The sequence below is a fragment of the Papio anubis genome, chromosome 9 (assembly GCF_008728515.1).
Source record: "Papio anubis isolate 15944 chromosome 9, Panubis1.0, whole genome shotgun sequence".
Lineage (NCBI taxonomy): Eukaryota > Metazoa > Chordata > Mammalia > Primates > Cercopithecidae > Papio > Papio anubis.
In genome coordinates, this window is record NC_044984.1 from 89,004,584 (window position 1) to 89,027,589 (window position 23,006).

Genomic DNA, 23,006 nt, shown 5'->3' on the forward strand with positions numbered 1-23,006 from the left:
GCGATCTCAGCTCACTGCAACCTCCACCTCCTGGGTTCAGGTGACTCTCCTGCCTCAGCCTCCCGAGTAGCTAGGACTACAGGCACGCACCGCCATGTCTGGCTAATTTTTGTATTTTTAGTAGAGATGGGGTTTCGCCATATTGGCAAGGATGGTCTTGATCTCCTGACCTCGTGATCTGCCTGCCTCGTCCTCCCAGAATGCTAGGATTATAGGTGTGAGCCACCATGCCCAGCCTACTTTATCTTTTTTTTTTTTTTTGAGACAGAGTTTCACTCTGTTACCCAGGCTGGAGTGCAGTGGCGTGATCTCAGCTCACTGCAACCTCTGCCTTCTGGGTTTAAGCTATTCTCCTGCCTCAGCCTCCTGAGTAGCTGGGATTACAGGTGCACCTAATTTTTGTATTTTCAGTAGAGACAGCGTTTTACCATGTTGGCCAGGCTGGTCTCAAACTCCTGACCTCAAGTGATCTGCCTGCCATGGCCTCCCACAGTGCTGGAATTACAGGCGTGAGCCACCGTGCTCAGCCTGACTTTCCCTATTTTTGAAATAAAGTGATATAAAATATTGGTGCCTGTTGGTGCCATCAGGGACAAAGCAGAGAAGGAGGGAGGTTCCACTCTGTGACTACTCCACCTTCAGCCAAGGAGTGTGTGGGATCTCCAATGGCCAGTCCTTATTTCCACTGCTCAGAGATTTTGTCCATCGGTTAGAGATTGGCAGAGGAAGGCGAGAGAAGGGAGGGGCAGGGACTGGGGCTGACTGCGGGGCAACTGTGCTTTTGCCTGCTCTCTGAACAACGTGTTACTTAGGACACCATCCGAGGCTATCTCCCTGGATCTCATCCATGCCAACTCTTCAATTACTAAGACACAAGATGACTACAACTGACCTAATCTCTAGGCCAGTTCTCTCTTCTGAGATTGACTCACAGATCTCCGTGCCTCTTTGACATCTCCATCAGAGCTTCTTGAAAGCACCTCAAATGCAACACGTGCAAATGTGACTTCATGTATTGCAGCTACCCAACACCTGCAGTCAACCCTGTTCCCTTCCAGTGTCCTTCTCAGAGCAGAGCACCATGATCCATCCAGTTCCTCATACCAGAAGCCTAATGTGCATATCCTGACACCCTTCTCATCCAACCCGCCACCCAGCCACAGAGACAACATCTAGTTTCTAGCTCAATTGGTCCGGTTCTCTCCACCTGGTCAGCACCCCAATCTAAGTCACTGGGATTTCTTGCCTGCAATAACCTTACACAAATTTCCCTATATATCCTTTCGTTCCCCACCCTCACGAATCCATTTTCCACAGAGCCGCCCAAGTGGTCTTTTAAGGATACATATTTGATATCACTCCTTTTCATAAAACCTTTCCAATCTTTAATATGGCCTTCTGAGGCCTTGCAAGGCCCAGGTTCAGCTCCCTCTCCTCCCTCAATGACTTCATGCCAGCCCCTTGCCCTGTCATAGTGCTCTGGCCTTTTCCAAGTTCTTTTTTTCTTTGAAGAGACAGGGTCTCACTCTGTTGCCCAGGCTAGGGTGCAATGGCACAGTCAGAGCTCATTTCAACCTCACCCTCCGGTCTCCTGCCTCAGCCTCCTGAATGACTGGAATTACAAGTGCGAGCCACCACACCCAGCTTTATTCTAAGTTCTGAAAAGGAGCATAGACTCACCTCAGGGCTTCTGTACATTCAGTACACTCTGCCTGAGATGTGTGCATCCCCCACTCCGTCCCTTCTTCACCCGTGGATCTCCCACTCATTTTTTAGGTCTTGCCTTGATTGCCACACCCTTGGGGAAGCCTTTCCTGATCCATGAGATGAGGTCAAGTCTCCCTTCAGCTCTCCTCCCCAACCATGAGACATATGCTGCCTGAGGACAGGAACTAGCGCATCTCGCATTTGCTGTCCTCTCCAGCACAGAGCCAGAGCCAGGCATGCAGCACGTGCCACACACTGGCTGAATATGAAAGAGACAGCTAGGTGCCAGTAAGAAAATGTGAGGCTTGACAGGTACAGTGGGGCATGCTTGTAATCCCAGCGCTTTGGGAGGCCGAGGTGGGTGGATCACTTGAGGTCAGGAGTTCAAGACCAGCCTGGCCAATATGGTGAGATCCCATCTTTACTAAGAAAATATAAAAATCAGCTGGGCATGGTGGCACGCACCTGTAATCCCAGCCACTCAGGAGGTTGAGGCAGGAGAATCGCTTCAACCCAGGAGGCAGAGGTTGCAGTGAGCCAAGATTGTGCCACTACACTCCAGCCTGGGCGACAGAGAGAGACGGTTTAAAAAAAAAAAAAAAAGAAAAGAAAAAAGTGAGGCTTGAGAGAGAAACCTCCAAGCCTGCTGGGTGAAAAGGATCTAACTAGAGGTAGTACAATATGCCCCTCTCTGTTCTAACTCATGTGCCAATCTGTGTTTGCTCAATTAAAATACAGTCATCTTTTCAGGTTTTAAACAAGCATAATGGCTCCAAGATTGATTTGCTTTTCTTCTGCTGAATAACTCTATGGGCCAAAGAACAGGTTCTCTGTTACTATAGTAACTTCTATTATACTAGGCTACCAACGAAAAGGATAAAACTTCTTCAGATCTTCACATTCTAGAAAGTGCTGGCTTTCAACAGTAACAGGCATGTACCAGAAATCACGCGTTCTTTTCAACCACTTGGGTCCAAGGTTTCCTCCATTTTAGGCGTAGCACAGAAAAGGGGGTGGAACAAGACAAAGGACCAACCTTTTAGGAAAATCCATGAATCTTTGATTATAAGATGAATTACATGTACAAGTAGACCGATCTCAGGACTGTCTTACAACTGCTGTCAAATTTTTTTAACGAAAAGAAAAATCCAAGAAAATTAAGCAGTGAATTGCAAGGAATTTGAGTCACAGCAGCCCGAGTATTCAGCCCCACAATTTTTGGTACTTCCTTGGGTCCAGTCATTAACTTATTGGGGATGATGACCATAAAAAGGGATTATCTTGAAACGTTTTTAATAGGGAATTCAGGGTTTAAAAAACCACTCAGTTGTTTAAAACGACAAAACCCTTGCATCCCTGCAGGCAACAGCCTCTCTGTCTCTGGTAGCCCATTCCCTTTGTGCAACCCTGTCTGTAAGAACAAAACAAATAAGAAATAAAGATGAAGTCAAAAGGCTCAACTGCTAGAAGCCCTGAGGAATGTGGCTACTCCCAGATGTAAGGAATGGCCAGTATTTATTTTTTGACTGTTTACTATGTGCCAGGCAAAGATTTCAAGACCTTACATGATTATCCCATTTAATCTTCTTGACAACCTTTTGAGGTAGAGCTCATTAATACTTCCATTTTATTGAGGAGGAAACTGAGGCACAGAGCACTAACTCATCCAGGGTCACACAGCATAGGTGAGGAGGACCAGGATTCTAGCCATCATGACAGGGAAGACGCTCCAGTCATTCACACAGACGTCCTCTGTGCACTTTTGAGTGCGAGATGAAACCAGAAAACGTCAAAATGAACCTCTCTGGATTTTTAAGTTCCCTTTATGTGGTCCCTCCCCACTTTATCTGTTGTCCTTCACCACTAAAATATGTTTGTTAAAACACAGAAGAACAATATTAACCCAAACTATCCCCTAAATAACAAAACCATGCATTCATATACCACCCAGTGACACTCGAAACATGCTCTAAAATAGAACGACTTCGTGAAGCAATTGTACTGTTCACTTGGCAACATTTTTATTTGTTTGTTTTTTGGAGACAAGGCCTTGCTCTGTCGCCCAGACTGGAGAGCAGTGGTGCGATCATAGCTCACTGTAACCACAAACTCCTCCCTCCTCAGCCTCTCAAGTAGCTAAGGTTATAGGCACGCCACCCTGTCCAGCTATAATAATTAAAATTTTTTTTTTTCTAATTATGTTGGCCAGGATGGTCTTGAACTCCTGGCTTCAAATGATCCTTCTACCTCAGCCTCCCAAAGTGCTGCGATTACAGGCATGAGCCACTGCACCCCGCCCACTTGGCAACATTTAACATTTAAATGGTTCAAGTTTCTTGAATTAGCCAGTGGTGAAGCGAACTCCCCTAATCTAGAACAGGGCCAGAAACCTCCCAAGTGTCTTTTGAGATGTGGTCTCTGGGGGCAGAATTTCCCATCAGCTCCAATGTGTTGGTTCCCAGAATTGTCCAAGTAGGCATCTGGGATTAGCACAGGCTCAGCCCTCAGCAGAGTGGAATGAAATGTGGCCAGTTGAAACTCCAGCTCACACACTGCGGGAGAAAGTGCTATCTTTATGTTTAATTTTCTCCCTTGTAAAGTGGGGCTTGGACTCACAGCCTTCAGCCTTCCTAGAGCTGGAGAAAATGACTACTGTCCACAGAGAAAATCCATAAAAACGAAGCTGGGCGTTGCTTGAAGAGTACTTTTTTAAGAGACACAGGGCCTTACTCTGTCACCCCCCAGGCTGGAGTGCTTTGGCACAATCACTATAAGCTTGAACTCCTGGACTCAAGCCATCCTCCCACCTTGGACTCCTGAGTAGCTGGGACTACAGGTACACGCTGCTACACCCAGCTAAATTTAAAAAGTTGTTTTTAGAGATCGAGGGGGTCTCACTATGTTGCCCAGGCTGGTCTCGAACTCCTGGCCTCAAGTGATCCTCCTGCCTCAACCTACCAAAGTGCTAGGATTATAGGTATGAGCTACCAGCCCTGGGCAATTTTTTTTTTAGGCAATCAAGGAACCTGGGGTTGTTTCACTACGTGCCAGGATCACATTAGGAAATACTGGAGCACGACTTTGTTTATATTGATCCCATTATCCTTTCTTTCCATCCACCCAGATCCTACCCACTGCTTCCAGTCCCGCCTTCTCCAGAACATTCAATTACATTCCTTCTTTAAGGATGATTTGCAAGACCTTGTTTAGGCCACTTAATCTCTCTGTGCCTCAGTCTCCATATCTGAGAAGTGGGGATAATAACATAAACCACCTTAAAGGGTTGCTGAGAAGTAAATGGGAAAAAGAGAAACCTGTGAAGTGCTTTGCTAGTATTAAGCACACAGTATGCACTGAAGTACTTTAATTTCTTACAAATACGAATGTTGTTATTATTATTATTTTATTTATTTATTTTTTGAGACAGACTCTCGCTCTGTCGTCCAGGCTGGAGTGCTGTGGTGCAATCTCAGCTCATTGCAACCTCTGCCTCCTGGATTCAAGCGATTCTCCTGCCTCAGCCTCCCGAGTAGCTAGGACTACAGGCGCGTGCCACCATGCCCGGCTAAATTTTTGTATTTTTAGTAGAGATGGGGTTTCACCGTGTTAGCCAGGATGGTCTCGATCTCCTGACCTTGTGACCCACCCGCCTTGGCTTCCCAAAGTGCTGTGATTACAGGTGTGAGCCACCGCGCCCGGCCATGTGAATGCTATTATTTTACAGATGAGTGAATAGGCTCAAGTCTTACTCAGGGCCACAAAACTGATACGGTAGATGTCGGACTGAACGTGGAAATGTTTTGCCACTAAATGACTGATTGCTCCCACAGTCCACAGCTTGCTGGGCACCATATGGCTAAATGTCTGTGGCTCACAGAGTCCGTGTCATGGAACTTGGACCATGTGTGTGCTGTCTTGAGTTCTTTGGCAGCTGCGCTATCCCACACTCTCCACCTAGGCAGTGAGCTTCTTGAAGCCAGACTTTGTCTCCTACTTTTACATTTTACAGTTTTGGTGGTGATCGGCTTGGGGTGGATAATAAATACTTCTTAATTGATTTAGACAGAAAGTGTAAAGAATATGGTCTCTTAGCCAGGCACGGTGGCTCACACCTGTAATCCCAGCACTTTGGGAGGCTGAGGTGGGTGGATCACTTGCGGTCAGGAGTTTGAGACCAGCCTGGTCAACATGGTGAAACCTCGTCTCTACTAAAAATACAAAAAAATTAGCCAGGCGTGGTGGCATGTGCCTATAGTCCCAGCTACTCAGGAGGCTGAGGCAGGAGAATCGCTTGAACCCAGGAGGCAGAGGTTGCAATGAGCCGAGACCGCCCACTGCACTCCAGCCTGGGCAACAGAGCGAGACTCACCTCAAAAAAGAAAAAGAAAAAGAAAAAAAAGAATATTGTGTTTTTACTTACTAATGTCTACAACATGAACTAGTGGGGTTAACGTGGTGCAGACAAAATGTTTGTGCAGAGAAAACATTTTGTCCCAGGTGCCAGAAACCCTCTAGGACTTCGGCATAAACATTTAGATTGGTAAATGAATTAAGGCCAGGGAAGAGCCCAGGTCTGTGTCTAACCACAAAGAGAAGGGTACCTGGATGTCCCGTGAGCGCTCGTAGGCCTGGTAGGCCACCTTCTCCTCAATGCTGGCCAGCTCCTGCTTCAGGTTGGCCGTCTCATGCTGATGCAGGTCCGTCAGGTCATGCAGCTGGTCCTCCAGTCGCTCATACCTTTAAAAGAGAGGAGCCGATTCCGAGTGTGACATTTCACAGCACACTGCAAGACGATGTCCTTTCCATTTTCCTGTGCCACTACCTTTTGGCTTGCTCTCATCCCCTGATGGGCTGTTTTTCTAAAAGAGTAAGGCTAAGCTGTGGGAAATGAGCTTTTGCATAACACTGAGTCCCAGCTCTGGAAAGATCCAGTCTCTGGGGTCTTGACTCTCCGTCCTCGCCACTGACGGTGCACACGGGTCAGACTAGCACCTTAGCTAGCTGCAGTGACCTCAAGATAGAGCTCATCAGCTGATGCATTTGCCAGGGTCAGGCAGGAGATAGGGCTCTGTGGGATCCTGCTAATGGAGGGCCAGGACCTCTGGTGTCTGTGGTGCCTTCTCCCTCTTCTGCTCTGACACTGTTGTTGTGGTTCATGGCCAGAGAACCCACAGGGAAAGCACCATGCTTTTAGTATCACCTTTTACTCTGGAGTCAACTCTACTATTTCCCAGCACGCAAACACGCACTGATTATGGATTTCAGCTCTTGGAACCTAAGTGACAATACAAAATTAAGCTTATTACAAATTATAGATGGCTTACCACACGGTGTTTCAAAATGTCCAAATCTAGGCCGGGCGCGATGGCTCAAGCCTCTAATCCCAGCACTTTGGGAGGCTGAGGCGAGCAGATCACGAGGTCAGGAGATCAAGGCCATCCTGGCTAACATGGTGAAACCCCACCTCTACTAAAAACACAAAAAACTTAGCCGGGCGTGGTGGTGGGCACCTGTAGTCCCAGCTACTCAGGAGGCTGAGGCAGGAGAATGGCATAAACCCGGGAGACGGAGCAGTGAGCCAAGATCGCGCCACTGCACTCCAGCCTGGGCGACAGAGCAAGACTCCGTCTCAAACAAACAAACAAACAAAAAGTACAAATCTAAAGGAACAGAAGTACAAAGATTCTCATTCCTGTGCCCTGCCCCTTTCACTGAAGATGATTTTTCTCATATTTGAAACCTCAGCCGGGTGCAGTGGCTCATGCCTGTAATCCTAACACTTTGTGAGGCCAAGGCAAGTGGATCACCTGAGGTCAGGAGTTGGAGATCAGTCTGGCCAACATGGTGAAACCTCATCTCTACTAAAAATATACAAATTAGCTGGGTATGGTGGCGGGCGCCTGTAATCCCAGCCACTTGGGAGACTGAGGCAGGAGAATTGCTTGAAACCGGAAGGCAGAGGTTGCAGTGAGCCAAGACTGCACCACTGCACTCCAGCCTGGGAAAATGAGTGAAAACTCCATCTCAAACCCCTCTGCCCCTCAACAACAACAACAAAACATTACATAAGGACTTCAAGATTGATGTACTAAATAAAATTAACTTTGTTGGGTAATGCATAAGTGTTTTTTACTTGATAGTTGTTAGAGAGGGAAATCAAATACAGAACTCCGAATTAGTGCAATGACACTATAACGGAAGTCTACTGAATCAGAATCTTAAGATGCATGTGAGTCATTGCCTGTATCTGATAATTTAAGGGACCCACACATAAATCCTTCTCTAAATTGTCAGCTAAAGGCCACAAATTATAAAACTCAGAATCATGAAAGATGGAATTGTTGGGTATCCCTTATCTGAAATGCTTGGGACCAGAGGTGTTTCAGATTTTGATTTTTATCAGATTTTGGAATATTTGCATATACATAAGGAGATACCTCAAAAATGGGACCCAAGTCTAAAGACACTATTCATTTGTTTCCTATGCACCATGAACACACAGCCTGAAGGTAAAATGTACTGTATTTTAAATAATTTTGTGCCTCAAGTTTGTGTTTTTATTTGTGGAATTTTCCAGTTGTGGCGTTGTGCTGACATGCCAAAAGTTTCAGATTTTGGAACATTCTGGATTTCAGATTTTCGGAAGAGGGATGTATCAATACATTAGGGATGTACTGATTGCTAAATGCCTTTTAATCCATATCCATATTTGTTGAAAATACAACCATAAGGCATTCTCATTTCAAGCAGATAATCTCTCTGTAGTAACTCATCCTTCTAAAAAGAATGCTACACCTATCACGTACCCACTAAAATTAAAAGTTAAAAAACATGCCAGTGGAATACTTTGAAATACCTGTATCTTTCCTCTTGCAGGGTCTGGGAAATAAAACCATATTCTCTCTTAAACTGCACCTTCAGCGCCTCGATGTCCTCAGCCAGTTGAGCTTGGGTATCCTTGATCTCCCTCAGTTCCTCCAGGATCACGGCGAGCTTCCCCTGGCTGTCCAGCGTGCTGGCTCCACCAGCCCCGAACGACTGGTTTCCGTTACTGTCGGCCGAGCCTGACGTGCCACTCGAACATTCATCATCACTGCCATACTTGGGTTTGTTCACGATGGTAGCGCTGCCGCCGTAGGCCCTGGCACTCGCCTCTGGCCTAAACTCCTCTAAGGAATTTTTCAAGTGAGCAATGTTGTCGGCGCTGCCAAACTTATTCCGGATCAGGTTGGCAAACTCTCTGGATTTATTGAAAACAAACACAGGTGGAGTGAGCGAGACCCCTGGCATGCCCGATTTGCTGCTCTCCATGCAATGGGGAGCAGTTCGAGATTTCACGTGGGCATCTTTCAAAGAGCGATGTATATCCTTCAGGTGGTCTTTGGAAATGTCCTTGGAGCTCCTGGAGGCTCCATTCTGCTCGATCTCTCTGAGCTTTCGATGATACTGCTCTAACTTCTTCTGCAGCTGGGCAATGGAGTGAGCTGATTTCTGATTCTTCTTCTCAAAGACTTGCTTGATACGTCCCGCCTGCTGCTTGTCCGCGCTGTTCACTAGTTTCAGATACTCCGCAACGTTCCCATCGCGCGATGTTTGCTCAATTTTTATCTGCTCTGTTACCTTTAGAATTTTTTGCTTCAGGCTGTCTGCAGTGAGTTTGACCTTGTGGAAGTCCAGGACGCCATCTGGTACATCAAAGTTGAGGTTGGTGTCTGACCCCCCTCGGCGTATGTTCAGGGGCAGGCTTAAGGTATTCATGTCATGACGTTCTACCTGAAAGAGACAGGAAAGAAGCACATGAAAATTTGAAGTCAAAGAGATAATTACTGTGATAGAATCTGTGCACATACAAGATACATACATTAAGTCCCAGATTTTCGAACTACAAGTGTCACAGGATAAAGCAACCGTGCTGTTCCCTCCAGTTGAACATAGGGGCGGCCTGGCTCCTTCCTGCATCCATCTACACTAAGTAGCTGTGAGATTTGGATCTCCCAGGGTATCCACTTTTTTGTGTGATGAGACAGTAACCTGGCTCCCAGGGTAGAAAATGCAAAATAGAATGAGGTCACCAGTCAGTCCTGGTTTCCCAAAGTGCCCAGGTAACTGGGATGCCTGCCACGCCCCATTCACTGGGAACTTCACCACTATGGGGAACACATCTAACTCAGAACTCACTCACTTAATAGAAGCAGAATCTTTAAAAAAAAAAAAAAAAAAGATGGGGAAAAATAGGAAAAAATATACGAGCAGGTACATCCATCAAACAAGAATATTATTTTCTTAACGGAATCATTAAATAGATATGGTAGAATAATACGGTATAAGATTAACTTTAATAACTGGGTAATACAACAGTATTTATATATGGAAACAACCCCAAACCACACCACAGTGATATTAAAAAGAAAAAAAAAAGGGGCGGGGTGCTGGCTGAAGTGGCTCACACTTGTAATCCCAGCACTTTGGGAGGCCCAGACAGGTGGATCACCTGAGGTCAGGAGTTTGAGACCAGCCTGGCTCACATAGTGAAACTCCATCTCTACTAAAAATACAAAATTAGTCGGGCTTGGTGGCAGGCACCTGTGAGCCTAGCTACTCGGGAGGCTGAGGCAGGAAAATCACTTGAACCTGGAAGGTGGAGGTTGCAGTGAGCCGATATCACACCAGTGTACTCTATCTAGACTGGGCAAGAGAGTGAGACTCTGTCTCAAAAAAATAATAATAAAATAATGATAAAACTCAGACCACATAAAACAGCTTTCTCATTCAAGGGCCATTTAGGGAAAAGAACTGCAAGGCAGCGTTGAGTTTCCCAGTGAAGCGGGTGGCAAGTTTGTGCTCTAAAAGGAAAAGGCAGAAGCAGATCATATGCCAGGGTCCATGGATGTCTCTCATGGCTTGTCTCGCTTCATTACCATGCCAGACAAAGAACATGCTAGATTCATAAACATGTAGAAACCGAGGGGTAAGGCCAGGATTTGAATCCAAGTCATCCTAACTGTAATCCTCTTTCCATGTCAGGTCACTCCATTGTTGATATCCCCAGAGGATGAAAAACAGCTCTTTGTAGAGTTCAAACACAACCTACAAACAATTCTTAAGATCCAACCTGAAGCATCTCATTTGTCAATATCCCTTTGATTAGAATAATGACTTGATATACAGTCTTAATAGAAATCAAATGAGAAGCAAGACAATATTCAGTATGTTACCTTATTTTAAGGAATTAGTGGGCTGATAGCAAAAAAATTAGTAAAAAATTAATGAATTTCACACTCAGTGATACGATTTGGATCTGTGTCCCTACCCAAATCTCATGTTCAACTGTTCCAATCCCCAGTGTTGGAGGTGGGGCCTGGTGGGAGGTGACTGAATCATGGGGATGGATTTCTCATGAATGGTTTAGCATCATCCCTCTGCTGCTGTTCTCATGGTAGTGAATCCTCGTGAGATCTGGTTGTTTAAAAGTGTGTAGCACCTCCCCTCTCTTGCCCGCATCCTCCTGCTTTCACCATGGGAAGTGCCTGCTCCTGCTCTGCCTTCCACCATGAGTAAAAGCTCCCTGCAGCGTCCCCAGGACCAGATGAAGCCATGCTTCCTGTACAGCCTGCAGAACCGTGAGCCAATTAAACCTCTTTTCTTATAAAGTATCAGGACTCGGGTATTTCTTTATAGCAATGTGAGAACAGACTAATGCACTGAGTGACCCAGACTCGAATATGGACCATATCCAGCAACGGGTATTAACACTTCACCACATAATAAATCCTGCCCAGTGCTTTATTCCAGAGGAGGGAGCACAGCAGCACAGTGGGACACCATCCCAGATGGGCGGGTCAGGCTTCCTCCACAACTTACAAACATTCGTTAGCATTAGCTCTTAGCCCCTCTTTTCCAATGCATGATGTTGTCATTAATTACAGACACTGGTTACTTTATCTGGCAGAGAAGCACCATATAGGAAAAGCTGGAAGGAAGCAAATGCCCAATCGCTACAAGACTGGAAAACAGGATATATGAAAAAAGGATAAAAAAGTTGTGACTTCACTTGGTCAAGAGGGAAGGATGGGGATAGGGAATAAAGAAGGTATACAATACTCTTTAAATCCTAGAGGGTCGACCACAGGAAGCTCAAGGAATCTATGTACCTGTGGCTCATTAGTGGACCCAAACAGGAACAGGTTCAAATTATAGCAACAGAGAATGCAAGAAACTTAGAAAATGTTTATTTTGGGCAGATAGGTAATTAATGGTAACTGTACAATCACTGAGGCTAGAAATTTGATTTTACTGGAGATATTATATCTGATCATGCTACTCTATGTCTTAGAAACTTCCTTTGGCTTTCTAATGGCTACTAAATGAAATAATATAACCTGGCATATGATTCCATTTAGCAGGCATTAGGAAGGGCCTTATGCCCACCTTTCAGGCCTATCTTAAGAATATCTTAAGTGAATCATACAACCTACATTCCCAGAATGTATATGAATTTTCTATGGATTTTCTCATATGCATGATATTCACAATGCCTGCTACCCATTTAGTTATGTTTATCGAAATCCTACATATCCTTTAAAACCCATTTCAAGGGCCAGGCACGGTGGCTCACACCTGTAATTCCAGCACTTTGGGAGGCTGAGGTGGGCGGATCATGAGGTCAGGAGATCGAGACCATTCTGGCTAATATGATGAAACCCTGTCTCTACTAAAAATACAAAAAAATTAGCCAGGCGTGGTGGCACGAGCCTGTAGTCCCAGCTACCCGGGAGGCTGAGGCAGGAGAATCGGTTGAACTCAGGAGGTGGAGGTTGCAGTGAGCCAAGATAGCGCCATTGCACTCCAGCCTGGGTGACAGAGTGAGACAGCGTCTCAAACAAACAAACAAACAAACAAACAAACCCATTTCAAATGCCCCTTCTGCCATGAAGCTTTTCCTAGTTCTGGTGGAACGCCCCCTCTCCATTCTGTGACACGCCTGTTGCTCTGTGCTTGTCTTGTGGCACTTCCTGACTCCTCCTTTGATCACCACCCATGCACTTTAACCCCCTGCAGACTGCACGCTCCTTTGGGGAGGCATGATGTCATAGCTGTAGCCAACTTGAAGTTCTAGTACTCTCCTAGGAAGCTGTCAGTAAATGGTTGTCTACTGAACCAAAGTGCCATCATTCTTTATTGCAAGGAGTCTACCCTGGAATCATTTAAGACACATTTCCATTGAGCCAAAAAATAACCTCAGAGGTTGTGCTGGCATAGCCCTGACAATTCCAGGTGAAGACGGTTTCCCAATACCTGGATAATAAATCCGGCACCATTTGAAACCGATTCAACTAAACAGAGATTTTTTTCTGAGTATCAATGTGCAACAAGATACACAAATACAAATAAGGTCTTTTAAACTTTAATTGAAGCACAATTTATACTCAGAAAAAGAGCACATTAAATAAGTACAAAGTGAAATAAGTACTCGATGAATTTTTGCAAACTGAACACAATGTGTGACCAGCAGCCAGTTAAAGAAATAGAACAGGCCGGGCGTGGTGGCTCACGCCTGTAATCCCAGTACTTTGGGAGGCCAAGGAAGGTGGATCACGAGGTCAGGAGATCGAGACCATCCTGGCTAACACGGTGAAACCCCGTCTCTACTAAAAATACAAAAACTTAGCCAGACGAGGTGGCGGGCGCCTGTAGTCCCAGCTACTCGGGAGGCTGAGGCAGGAGAATGGCGTGAACCCGGGAGGCGGAGCTTGCAGTGAGCAGAGATTACCCCACTGCACTCCAGCCTGGGCAACAGAGCGAGACTCCGTCTCAAAAAAAAAGAAAAGAAATAAAACAGAAGCCTCCCTTGTGTCCTCCTTCAATCACAACGACATCACCTCCACCTCCAGGGGCAACCATGATCCTCACTTCAAACAGCATATATTAGTTTTGCCTGTTGTATACATGTATTCTTATCATTTTTCACTCAGCGCTGTTTTGTGAGTTTCATAAGAACTTATCTTTGCCCTCCTGGAGCTCACAGATAAGACGAGACTAAGTTATTTAAAATCTGGTTGGCATTCTCTATTGAGAAGTCCACAACTACATCTAGAGGTGGAAAGGTTTTCATCCTTTACCTTACCAAACCGAGCAGTAAGTCAACACCTGTTCTTACTCCTTTAATTCTCAACTGCACCAGGGCTGGTCATCCAACTCTGAGTCTCAAGCAAAGCCTCATGCTCTCACAGACCTCTCGTTACAGGACAGCCTTGTATGCACAGGATATGCACAAATGGCCAAATGACTTTTGACTTACTTTACGATTTAACAATGCTTGGCATGTTCTCAAGAATCCAGGTTGGAGAAAGCAACAGCATTTAAAGCCCCAAATCAATCAATCTTACTGCTTGTCAGCAAATCTCAGTTAAAAATGTTTGATGAAGGTATAAAGTTGGAACTATTACGGGCTGCTCCTTTTGCCCTTTTATAACCCTAGCACTGCATGGGATAATTGAGAGACAGCTGTACCCATTGTTGTTAGATGCCTGTAAATTCCCTGAACACAAACTGAAATTACGTGTGAGTGCTAGAAGAAAGCTGTCAGAGTCCTCCACCCTTCGTTTAATCTAGACTTGGCACTGACCCTATATAATACACTACACAGTGCAGCTTGGTTTCAGGGTTAGGACATAGGGAGGACAAAGGTTTCTGATTATCTAGACTCAATGTACACTGTGTGGATCAGGACACTGTGTTCCTGTTTGGGCGCTGATATTTACTAGGTATGTTTTCTTGGGTAAATTGAGTCACCTCTATGGGCTTCCATTTCTGAATCTATAGAACAAGGAGACAGAACCAGACAATTCAGAACTAACACTGCACAACTCCATCAAATGTAATCCAAGCTACCATTACTGTGAGACAGTACTGTATCATAAGAAGACCAAGGGCTCTGGAAACAGACTGCTTTGGTTTCCATCTTGGCACCACTCTTAAGAGCTGTGTGACTTTGGAAAAATGACTTAGCCTCTCTGTGCCTCAGTTTCTCTTCTGAAAATGGAGATAATGACTCTTCAAAGAGTTGTGAGGAATAAATGAGAAAATGTATGTAAACTGTTCACCTCTTCAAGTGTGACCTCCTGGCACACTGAATGGTTTCAACAAATGTTTATTACTGTTATCATTTCAATTCCATTCTAAAATGTACCTAAATTCAATTTCATTTAAAAATGTATGTAAAAACTGAAAGGGAAACAAACTCCAAAGTGTTAACAGTGCTGACCTTTGCACTGTGGGGTTATGTGGTGGCATTCTTTTGTATTTTCAAGTTTTTAAAAAATAAAACGTATTACTGTTTTGGCAGAAAAGACTTTGCTTTCAAGAATGACTACTAGACTCTTTCAATTCTTCCAGAATACTTGGCTGTTATTACTTTAGATGAAAGGCAGAACCGCCTACTGAAACGCCATTCCTAATTGTGTTTTCTTTCCGGCAGCGGAGACATTTCCACTGTCACCCCAATGCTCTGGAACAAAGGCTGAGGAAAAGCCTGAGTCCCGGACAGACGTCAAAATCTAACCCTGCGCCACCTCTGCAATGAACCCGGCCTCCAGTACAACACACCAAGCTAGATCACCTTACTCACTGGACGCAGGCACAGCAACTCGGTCATCACCAGCATGGCTTGGACACGCTGTGCAGGATTCACGGAAGGCTGTCTCCCAACACACTCTATATTAACCCGCTAAAGCTCCAGAGGGAGATGAACCAAAAGGGAAGGGTACCAACACGGAGGCATGCCACTCAACCCTCCATCAAACAGAACTAGAATGGGGGCCTCCTGTGGACCCCGGAATGACAGGGACTGTGGCAGGAGTAAGTCCTCTGAGGTTCTAGAGGCCACAGAGTAGCCAGAATGTGTAGGGATGCAGAGTTATCAGAACAATGTGACAGATGACAACTGCCTGCTTAGTCTCAAGGCTGAATACAATGAACTTTTGCTTAAAGAAAGGCTGTTTGAGCCTCAGGCATTATAAGAAAAGGGTCAGATCCTTCAAATGGGCTAGCATTTCCAAGGCAACAGGTATTCCGAAGTACATGTGAATGAAGATTTATGCACAGGTCCACAAGGACCTGCATGTTCAATACTTGAAGGTTTTTAACAAGTCTTCATGGCCTTGGTATGTAAGTCAGTATCACTGACATTTTTAACTATTAATCATTTTAGCTGAACTCTATTTCAGGTCTAGAGTCTAGGCAAGCCTTGTCCAACCCATGACCCAGCATGGCTTTGAATGTAGCCCAACACAAATTCGTAAACTTTTAAAAATCAGTATGAGACTTTGTTTGTTTGTTTTTTGAGACAGTCTCACCCCGTCACCCAGGTTGGAGTGCAGTGGCGGAATCTCAGTTCACTGCAACCTCCGCCTCCTGGGTTCCAGTGATTCTCCTGCCTCAGCCTCCCGAGTAGCTGGAACTAAGGCACACGCCACCACACCCAGATAATTTTTGTATTTTTAGTAGAGATGGAGTTTCACAATGTTGGCCATGCTGGTCTTGAACTCCTGACCTCAGGTGATCTGCCCGCATTGGCCTCCCAAACTGCTGGGATTGCAGGTGTTAGTGACCACACTTAGCCAGTATGATACTTTTGGTTTTTTAAGCTCATCAGCTATTGTCAGTATTAGTGTATTTTATGTGTTGCCCAAGACAGTTCTTCTTATTTCAGCGTAGCTCAGGGATGCTAAAAGATTGGAAACCCCTGGTCTAGGCTGCTCCTATGATATGCCACCCAGAATGTGCTAGGCTTTGCCATCGTATTAAAGTCAAAATCTCAGTGGCTATAAAAGAAAAGGCTTATTCTGTGCAAATGCTAAAAAGCTGGCTGTGAGTCAGTGGGGAGACCCAGGTTACAGTGGGGCCTCTATCATCTGGACATTCTCTAAAAGAGACACTTTCTCCACTCATTACACGGACCCTACCTAACTTCTAGGGGACAGGGAAGTATAATCCTATTACAAGCCCAGGAGGTAAAATATCATGTTAGTGACACGTGTAGTACCTTTCTTAATTGTTAAAAACTCTCTGAGGTAGGTTCTACTATTATAACTATTTTATAAACTAGTCACAGAGAAGTTAAGTAAATTGCCTGGGGGCACACAGCCAGTAACCGGCAGAGCCAGGCTGGAAATTCAGGCTGTCTGTCTCCAGTGCCTACCTGCCTAACAATGACTGAACACTTTTATTGTGAGTCAGGCACTGCGCTAAAGATTTTTTTATGCATTCATATATTCTTCACACCAAGGCTTTTATGAAAAACCCAAGGCTTGTAAAGGGTATGTTTCTTGAAGTCCATGAATAATAAATAGCTTAGGTGGGGCTCAACTCAGGCTTATGAAATATGCAAGACTTAGCAAGATTTGTACCAGCTCAGCCCCAGATCCTGCGAGAACCTCTGCAATGCCCTTAACATGGTCACCCATTGTATGGATAATCTGGGCTTGGTTTAGACTACTCTGTCAGAAAATTCTCCCTCAGGTTGAACTTGAAATAATCATGGATGTAACTTTGTGTCCACAGCACTGGTGTGGCTTCCTGGAGCCACACCAATCAGGTTTGATATGGTCTATAAAATCCACTCTTTTTTTTTTTTTTTTTTTGAGACAGAGTCTCTCTCTGCCACCCAGGCTGGAGTGCAGTGTCGCGATCTCGGGTCACTGCAACCTCCCATGTTCAAGCGATTCCCCTGTCTCAGCCTCTAGAGAAGCTGGGATTACAGGTGAGTGCCACCATGCCCAGCTAATTTTTTTTTGTTTTTAGAAGAGACGGGCTTTCACCATGTTGGCCAGGCTGGTCCTGAACTCCTGGCTTCAAGGGATCCACTTGGGTCCATATTCTAAAACATAAACAGTGATTTGGTCCAAATAACTTTATGAAGGTAAAAAAAAGCTTGCTGCTTGTATTGGAACAACGCCTACGCACTTACAATCACTAAGAGAGAGAATGAGATAAAAGCAGAAGATAAAAATAAAAGATAAAGGACCTCTGGAGAAAGAACCCCTGTCCCTAAGAGCCTAGGGAGTGAGGGGTTCATACCTGCCCACGTGGGAAAAGGCAAACAGCAGAAAAACCCTGATCTGCCTGGAGGGAAGGGAGGGCGCCCTTCTCTGTACTGGCTGATACAGCTGGGAGACGCAGGTACTGCTCAGCATGGCCCCACAGTGGGGTACCTTTGTGTGTTCTCCCAAAAGAACAGGAGCTTTTCTATCAGAAACTAGAAGGGTTGTGTCCTCACGCTTCCGGAGACTGGAGTTGCTCGCGTGTTCTGGCGAGAGGCGGGAGAGGGCGCAGGGTTTGAAACATGTCAGACGACGCGGACCAGCAACAAACTACCAACGCTGGAGAGGAGCCCCTGGAGGTTATCGGGTTCAGCCTAGATGAGCAAGTTTATGTGCAAATGAGAAATGACTGAGAGCTTCAAGGCAGATCACATGCTTATGATCAATATTTAAATATGATATTGGAAGAGGAGGAAGAAACTGTGACTACTATAGAAACTGATGAAGAAACATATGAAGAGATACATATATCAAGGAAGCAGAATATTCCAATGCTGTTTGTGCAGGGAGATGGTTGTGCTGGTTGCCCCTCCACTGACAGTTGGCTGAAACCATTTGTCCTGTATGGAAAATAGGAGACTTTGTACAGTATCCTTTCTAAATGTATAAGACATTCAAAAGAGAAACCTGCATACATTCTGATATTAAGAAATAATTCTGGGGATTCTCCCACTCCTGAAATGAATTGATTTGCAGATAATTCACAACTTCTTAAGCTAAATGGCATTGTAATTTTTCTAAAGCTCTTCCAATAAATAATGACCATCAAGACGCAGAGCTCTTTTTCAGGACTTGTCTTGCTCTATTATTCTCACAATTTCTGATTTTTTTTTCTTTAAATTAAAATTGGTGTTTCCTCATAAGAAGAAGAAGAAAAAAGAAATACATAAGATACAGTGGCTGGATGCGGTGGCTCACACCTGTCATCTCAGCATTTTGGGAGGGGAGATTGCTTGAGCCCAGGAGTTCGAAACCAGCCTGGACAACAAGATGAAACCCTGTCTCTACCAAAAGAAACAAACAAACCCAAAATGAGCCAGGCATGGTGGCGTGCACTTGTAATCCTGACTACTTGGGAGGTTGAGGCAGGAGTGTCAGGAGCCTGGGAGACGGAGGTTGCAGTGAGCACGAATCGCGCCACTGCACTCCAGCCTGGCAGCCTGGGCAACACAGGGAGACCCTGTCTCTAAATATATACATATGACACCACTAGTCCATCTCCCTCTTGCTATCCTGGGGTCACATTTGACATGCACTTGCAAAATGTCTAGTCAGAGTGAGTGAACAGGGAACCCAGGGAAGCTAACTGAACCACCGGATCCCTGCATCCTTGCTAACAGAGCTAACCTATACTGGAAAAATAACTCCAGAGGCTCGATAAGGCTCCTCGTCATCTGTTACCAGAAACATATTAATACCTTCATGGGACACCTACACAGAATATTCAATACCTACATTTGCTAGAAGAAAGCTGCACTTTCCTCATGGTGTGCTGGAGAGAAAAAATCTTAAGGATCTTCATATGGTATCCAGAAGGACATTTTATTAGAAGAGTGTCTTAGTACAGTGTTTGTTCTAATTTGTTTAGACAAGGAACATTTCCTTTCATAGTTCAAGTCTGACAATAGCACACTCTGGACTTTAAATAAGTGCACCGTGTACTGCACGGGAACTGAGTCAGTAGTTTTGCCATAAAGGTTTTATTCCTCCCATCCCCCCTTCTTCCTTTCTTGGCATCACTGACAAAAGAAATTCTGTAGCCTCAAGAATTCTATTTCTGGCCAGGCGCAGTGGCTCACACTTGTAATTTAAGTACTTTGGGAGGCTGAGGCGGGTGGATTACTTGAGGTCAGGAGTTCGAGACCAGCCTGGCCAACATGGTGAAACCCTGTCTCTACTAAAAATGCAAAAAAAAAAAAAAAAAAAAAAAAAGAGCTGGGCATGGTAGCAGGCGCCTATAATCCCAGCTACTCGGGAGGCTGAGGCAGGAGAATCACTTGGACCCCAGAGGCAGAGGCTGTAGTGAGCCAAGATTGAGCCACTGCATACAAGCCTGGACAACAGGCTCCAGCTAAAAAAAAAAAAAAAAATTGATTTCCTGAGAGCAGGTAAAGTAAAATCTCATTACCCTGGAATTAGGGATCATTCGGAACAGGAGCTAGAATACATATATCTTTGATGGCCCAATCCTTTCTCCAGACACTGCAAATTAATAGTGTAAAGGAGATTAGGCAGTGTTTAAGATTCTCAAAAACAAAATCTTCAAGCATCCTCAAGCACTCACAAACACTTGATACCGTAATTAGAAATAATTATCTTTGGCCAGGCGCGGTGGCTCATGCCTGTAATCTCAATACTTTGGGAGGCCCAGGTGGGCGGATCACCTGAGCTCAGGAGTTCGAGACAAGCCTGGCCAACATGGCGAAACCCTGTCTCTAATAAAAACACAAAAATTAGTCGGGCATGTTGGCAGGCACCTGTAATTCCAGCTAATCAAAAGGCTGAGGCAGGAGAATTGCTTGAACCTGGGAGGTGGAGGTTGCAGTGAGCAGAGATCGCACCACTACACTCCAGCCTGAGTGATAGAGCAAGGCTCTGTCTCAAAAGAAAAAAGGAAAAAAAAAAAAAAAGAGCCAGGCATGGTGGCAGGTGCCTGTAATCCCAGCTACTCGGGAGGCTGAGGCAGGAGAATCACTTGGACCTTGGAGGCAGAGGTTGCAGTGAGCCAAGACCATGCCACTGCATTCAAGCCTGGACAACAGGCTCCATCTCAAAAAAAAAAGGAAGAAGAAGAAGAATTCTATTTCCTGAGAGCAGGTAAAGTAAAATCTTGTTACTCTGAAATTAGGGATCATTTGGAACAGAGGCTAGAATACACATATCTTTCATGACCCAATCCTTTCTTCAGACACTGCAAATTAAGAGTGTAAAGGAGATTAGGCAGTGTTTAAGATTCTCAAAAACAAATTCTTCAAGCATCCTCAAGCACTCACAAACACTTGATACTGTAATTAGAAATAATTATCTTCTCATTAAGCCTCTACCAGGCAACAGTGGTAATCTACTTTGAGTTACATGCACTTAAAAAATGTATCTTTCTTCAAAATAGTTTATAAATCACACTTTCAATAAATACAAACTAACCCTTTACAAAATTAGTCTGACCCGGTAAAGATTTCTACGTACTAAATCTACGTAAGAATTAAATTAAAGGGGGAGAAAGGCCAGATTCAGCAAGAATGTCCTTTGAGAAGTAGAAGGGAAAGCTATGGTGATAAAAATAGACCAACCTTACATGAGCACCAATTGCAGGGCAAGGACAGTCACAGTCCCTGGGGAGGAAACTGTGGAGGCATATGAGGCAACACCCAAAAAAGGCAACTTCTAAGAGAAGCAGGGAGTCTCTGGGGACCCCGTGTACCTTGAAAATGAGCAAGTTTGGGAAAGGGAAGTATGCATTTAATATCTGCCCCTTACCTCTCCAGGCCTGGGAACTAAGAACCATGCCTTTTAAATTAAATACACACACACACACACAGAGAGAGAGAGAGAGAGAGAGAAAAGGTCTGTCACTCTGTCACCCAGGCTGGAGTGCAATGATGCAATCACTAGCTCACTGCAACCTTCAACTCCTGGGCTCAAGCTATCCTCTCGCCTTAGCCTCCTAAAGTGTTGGGATTACAGGCGTGAGCCACCGTGTCTGGTAGAACCAGGCCTAATTTTAGGACTAAACATACAACAAATGTCCACTAAAGCTTTTAGTTCCTAACTCAGAAGAGAAGGAGAAAAGGCGTGAGCAAGAGCTGCTGGGCACTAAACTTAAGGTCTTTTGGGGGCAGTTCTGGAAAATTTCCCATCCATGCTTGTTCATTCCCATAGGTTTCTGGCAGTGTCTGTCAGTAGAACCTTCCCAGGAAGAGGGGAAGACAGCAAGGAAAGGGATGTGGGAATACCATGTTTACTCTAGGAGAACCGCCCCCAGGAAAAACGAGTCTTGGAGGCCCTTAGAGAGCAGAGAAAAGAGGCTACGCCTGGGAGCAGAGGGTCTGCCTACTGCCGTGCCCCAGCGGCCCAGGCTTCTCCATTTCCCATCACATTCACTCACCACCTCACTTACCCCTAAAACACGCAGGGCGGGTCTTCTTGGAAGGGACCTGTACTTAGTGTAAGTTTCTAAACAAGAGTTACAAATCCAGCGCCTGTCTTGCAGAGTCCTTTGGCATCTCCAGCCTGAACGAGCTCTCTCAGACTGTGCTGTGTTCACTATAGGCACCCTGCACAACGGGGAAAGTAATTTGTCTCCTAAAGTACAGTTTCCTAGATAAATAGGTGAATATAACAAGGGTGTGCAGTATTATCTATCAGATAACAATAATTGTTTCCCTTTTTGCCTTGGATGCTAGGAAATTCAGAATCAAACTTAGAGTCACTCAGTTAGATCTGGTGATCAGCCTATTTGTTTTCCCCTCCTTTTTTGACTTTTGGATATTAGCATTACTCTAACTATATCTTCCATGTGTCTTATCATAATCATCATCTTAGTGGAAAGAGGTGGGTATACTTTAACCTGCTTATTAAGAGGCTAGGTATGTCATCTTGCCCGGAGATGAACACTACACCAGCACTCCTATGTTTCACAGGGGGAATGTGGTCAAACATACCCAGCTCATGAACCTGCACCACTGCTTCCCCATCCCCATTCCTAGGGCATCCAGAGAAAGCCACATCATGGTCACAAATTGGCTCATGTCCTTTGACAAGCTGCTACGTAAGACTAAGCCAGGAAATAGTGTTTGGTACTGGAGCCCCAAAGTGCATTCCCAAAGCGTATGCAAGCCTCATAATTAAATTATTCTCTGAGGGTGAGGGTTTCATTTATTTTTGGTAGTATAACAAATACTGGGGGGAAAAACATATATACTGGATGATTTGCAGTATAGAATTTTCTTATAAATGGATCAGACTACTACTAGCTATCAGACAAGGCTTAGAAATAAGTAGCTTTTCAAGAGTAGAAGAAAAACTGATCAACAGTCATTTCTTTCCCTTTGCAATGCTGAAGCTAATTTTGCGCAGTTTTATTTTTCTAATATAAGCCAGCAGTATTATCACCAAATGGCAATTAGAACTAAAAAGCTGCCTTTAGTTGTATCAAAATAATATAGCATTCCACTTAAATAAAAAAAAAAAATGTCCATG

The 23,006-nt window shown here is 44.7% G+C and overlaps 1 protein-coding gene and 1 pseudogene across 7 annotated transcripts in view; one reads left to right on the top strand and one right to left on the bottom strand.

The window, feature by feature from the left end:
• TMCC3 (transmembrane and coiled-coil domain family 3) overlaps window positions 1-23,006 on the bottom strand; it is a 310,576-nt gene that overhangs the window by 4,915 nt on the left and 282,655 nt on the right. For 5 of the 7 annotated variants that reach the window (XM_009181433.4, XM_017946121.3, XM_009181435.4 and 2 more), the window contains 2 exons: window positions 8,564-9,480; window positions 6,309-6,444 (listed from right to left, as the gene is read on the bottom strand). In XM_009181433.4, coding sequence (XP_009179697.1) covers window positions 6,309-6,444; window positions 8,564-9,480 — 1,053 coding nt within the window. Of the gene's footprint in view, window positions 1-2,743; window positions 2,826-6,308; window positions 6,445-8,563; window positions 9,481-14,005; window positions 16,051-23,006 lie in introns of those variants that run through there. The other 2 variants (XR_002515785.2, XM_009181436.4) reach the window with 2 other exon arrangements.
• LOC108581080 lies at window positions 18,050-18,356 on the top strand (annotated as a pseudogene).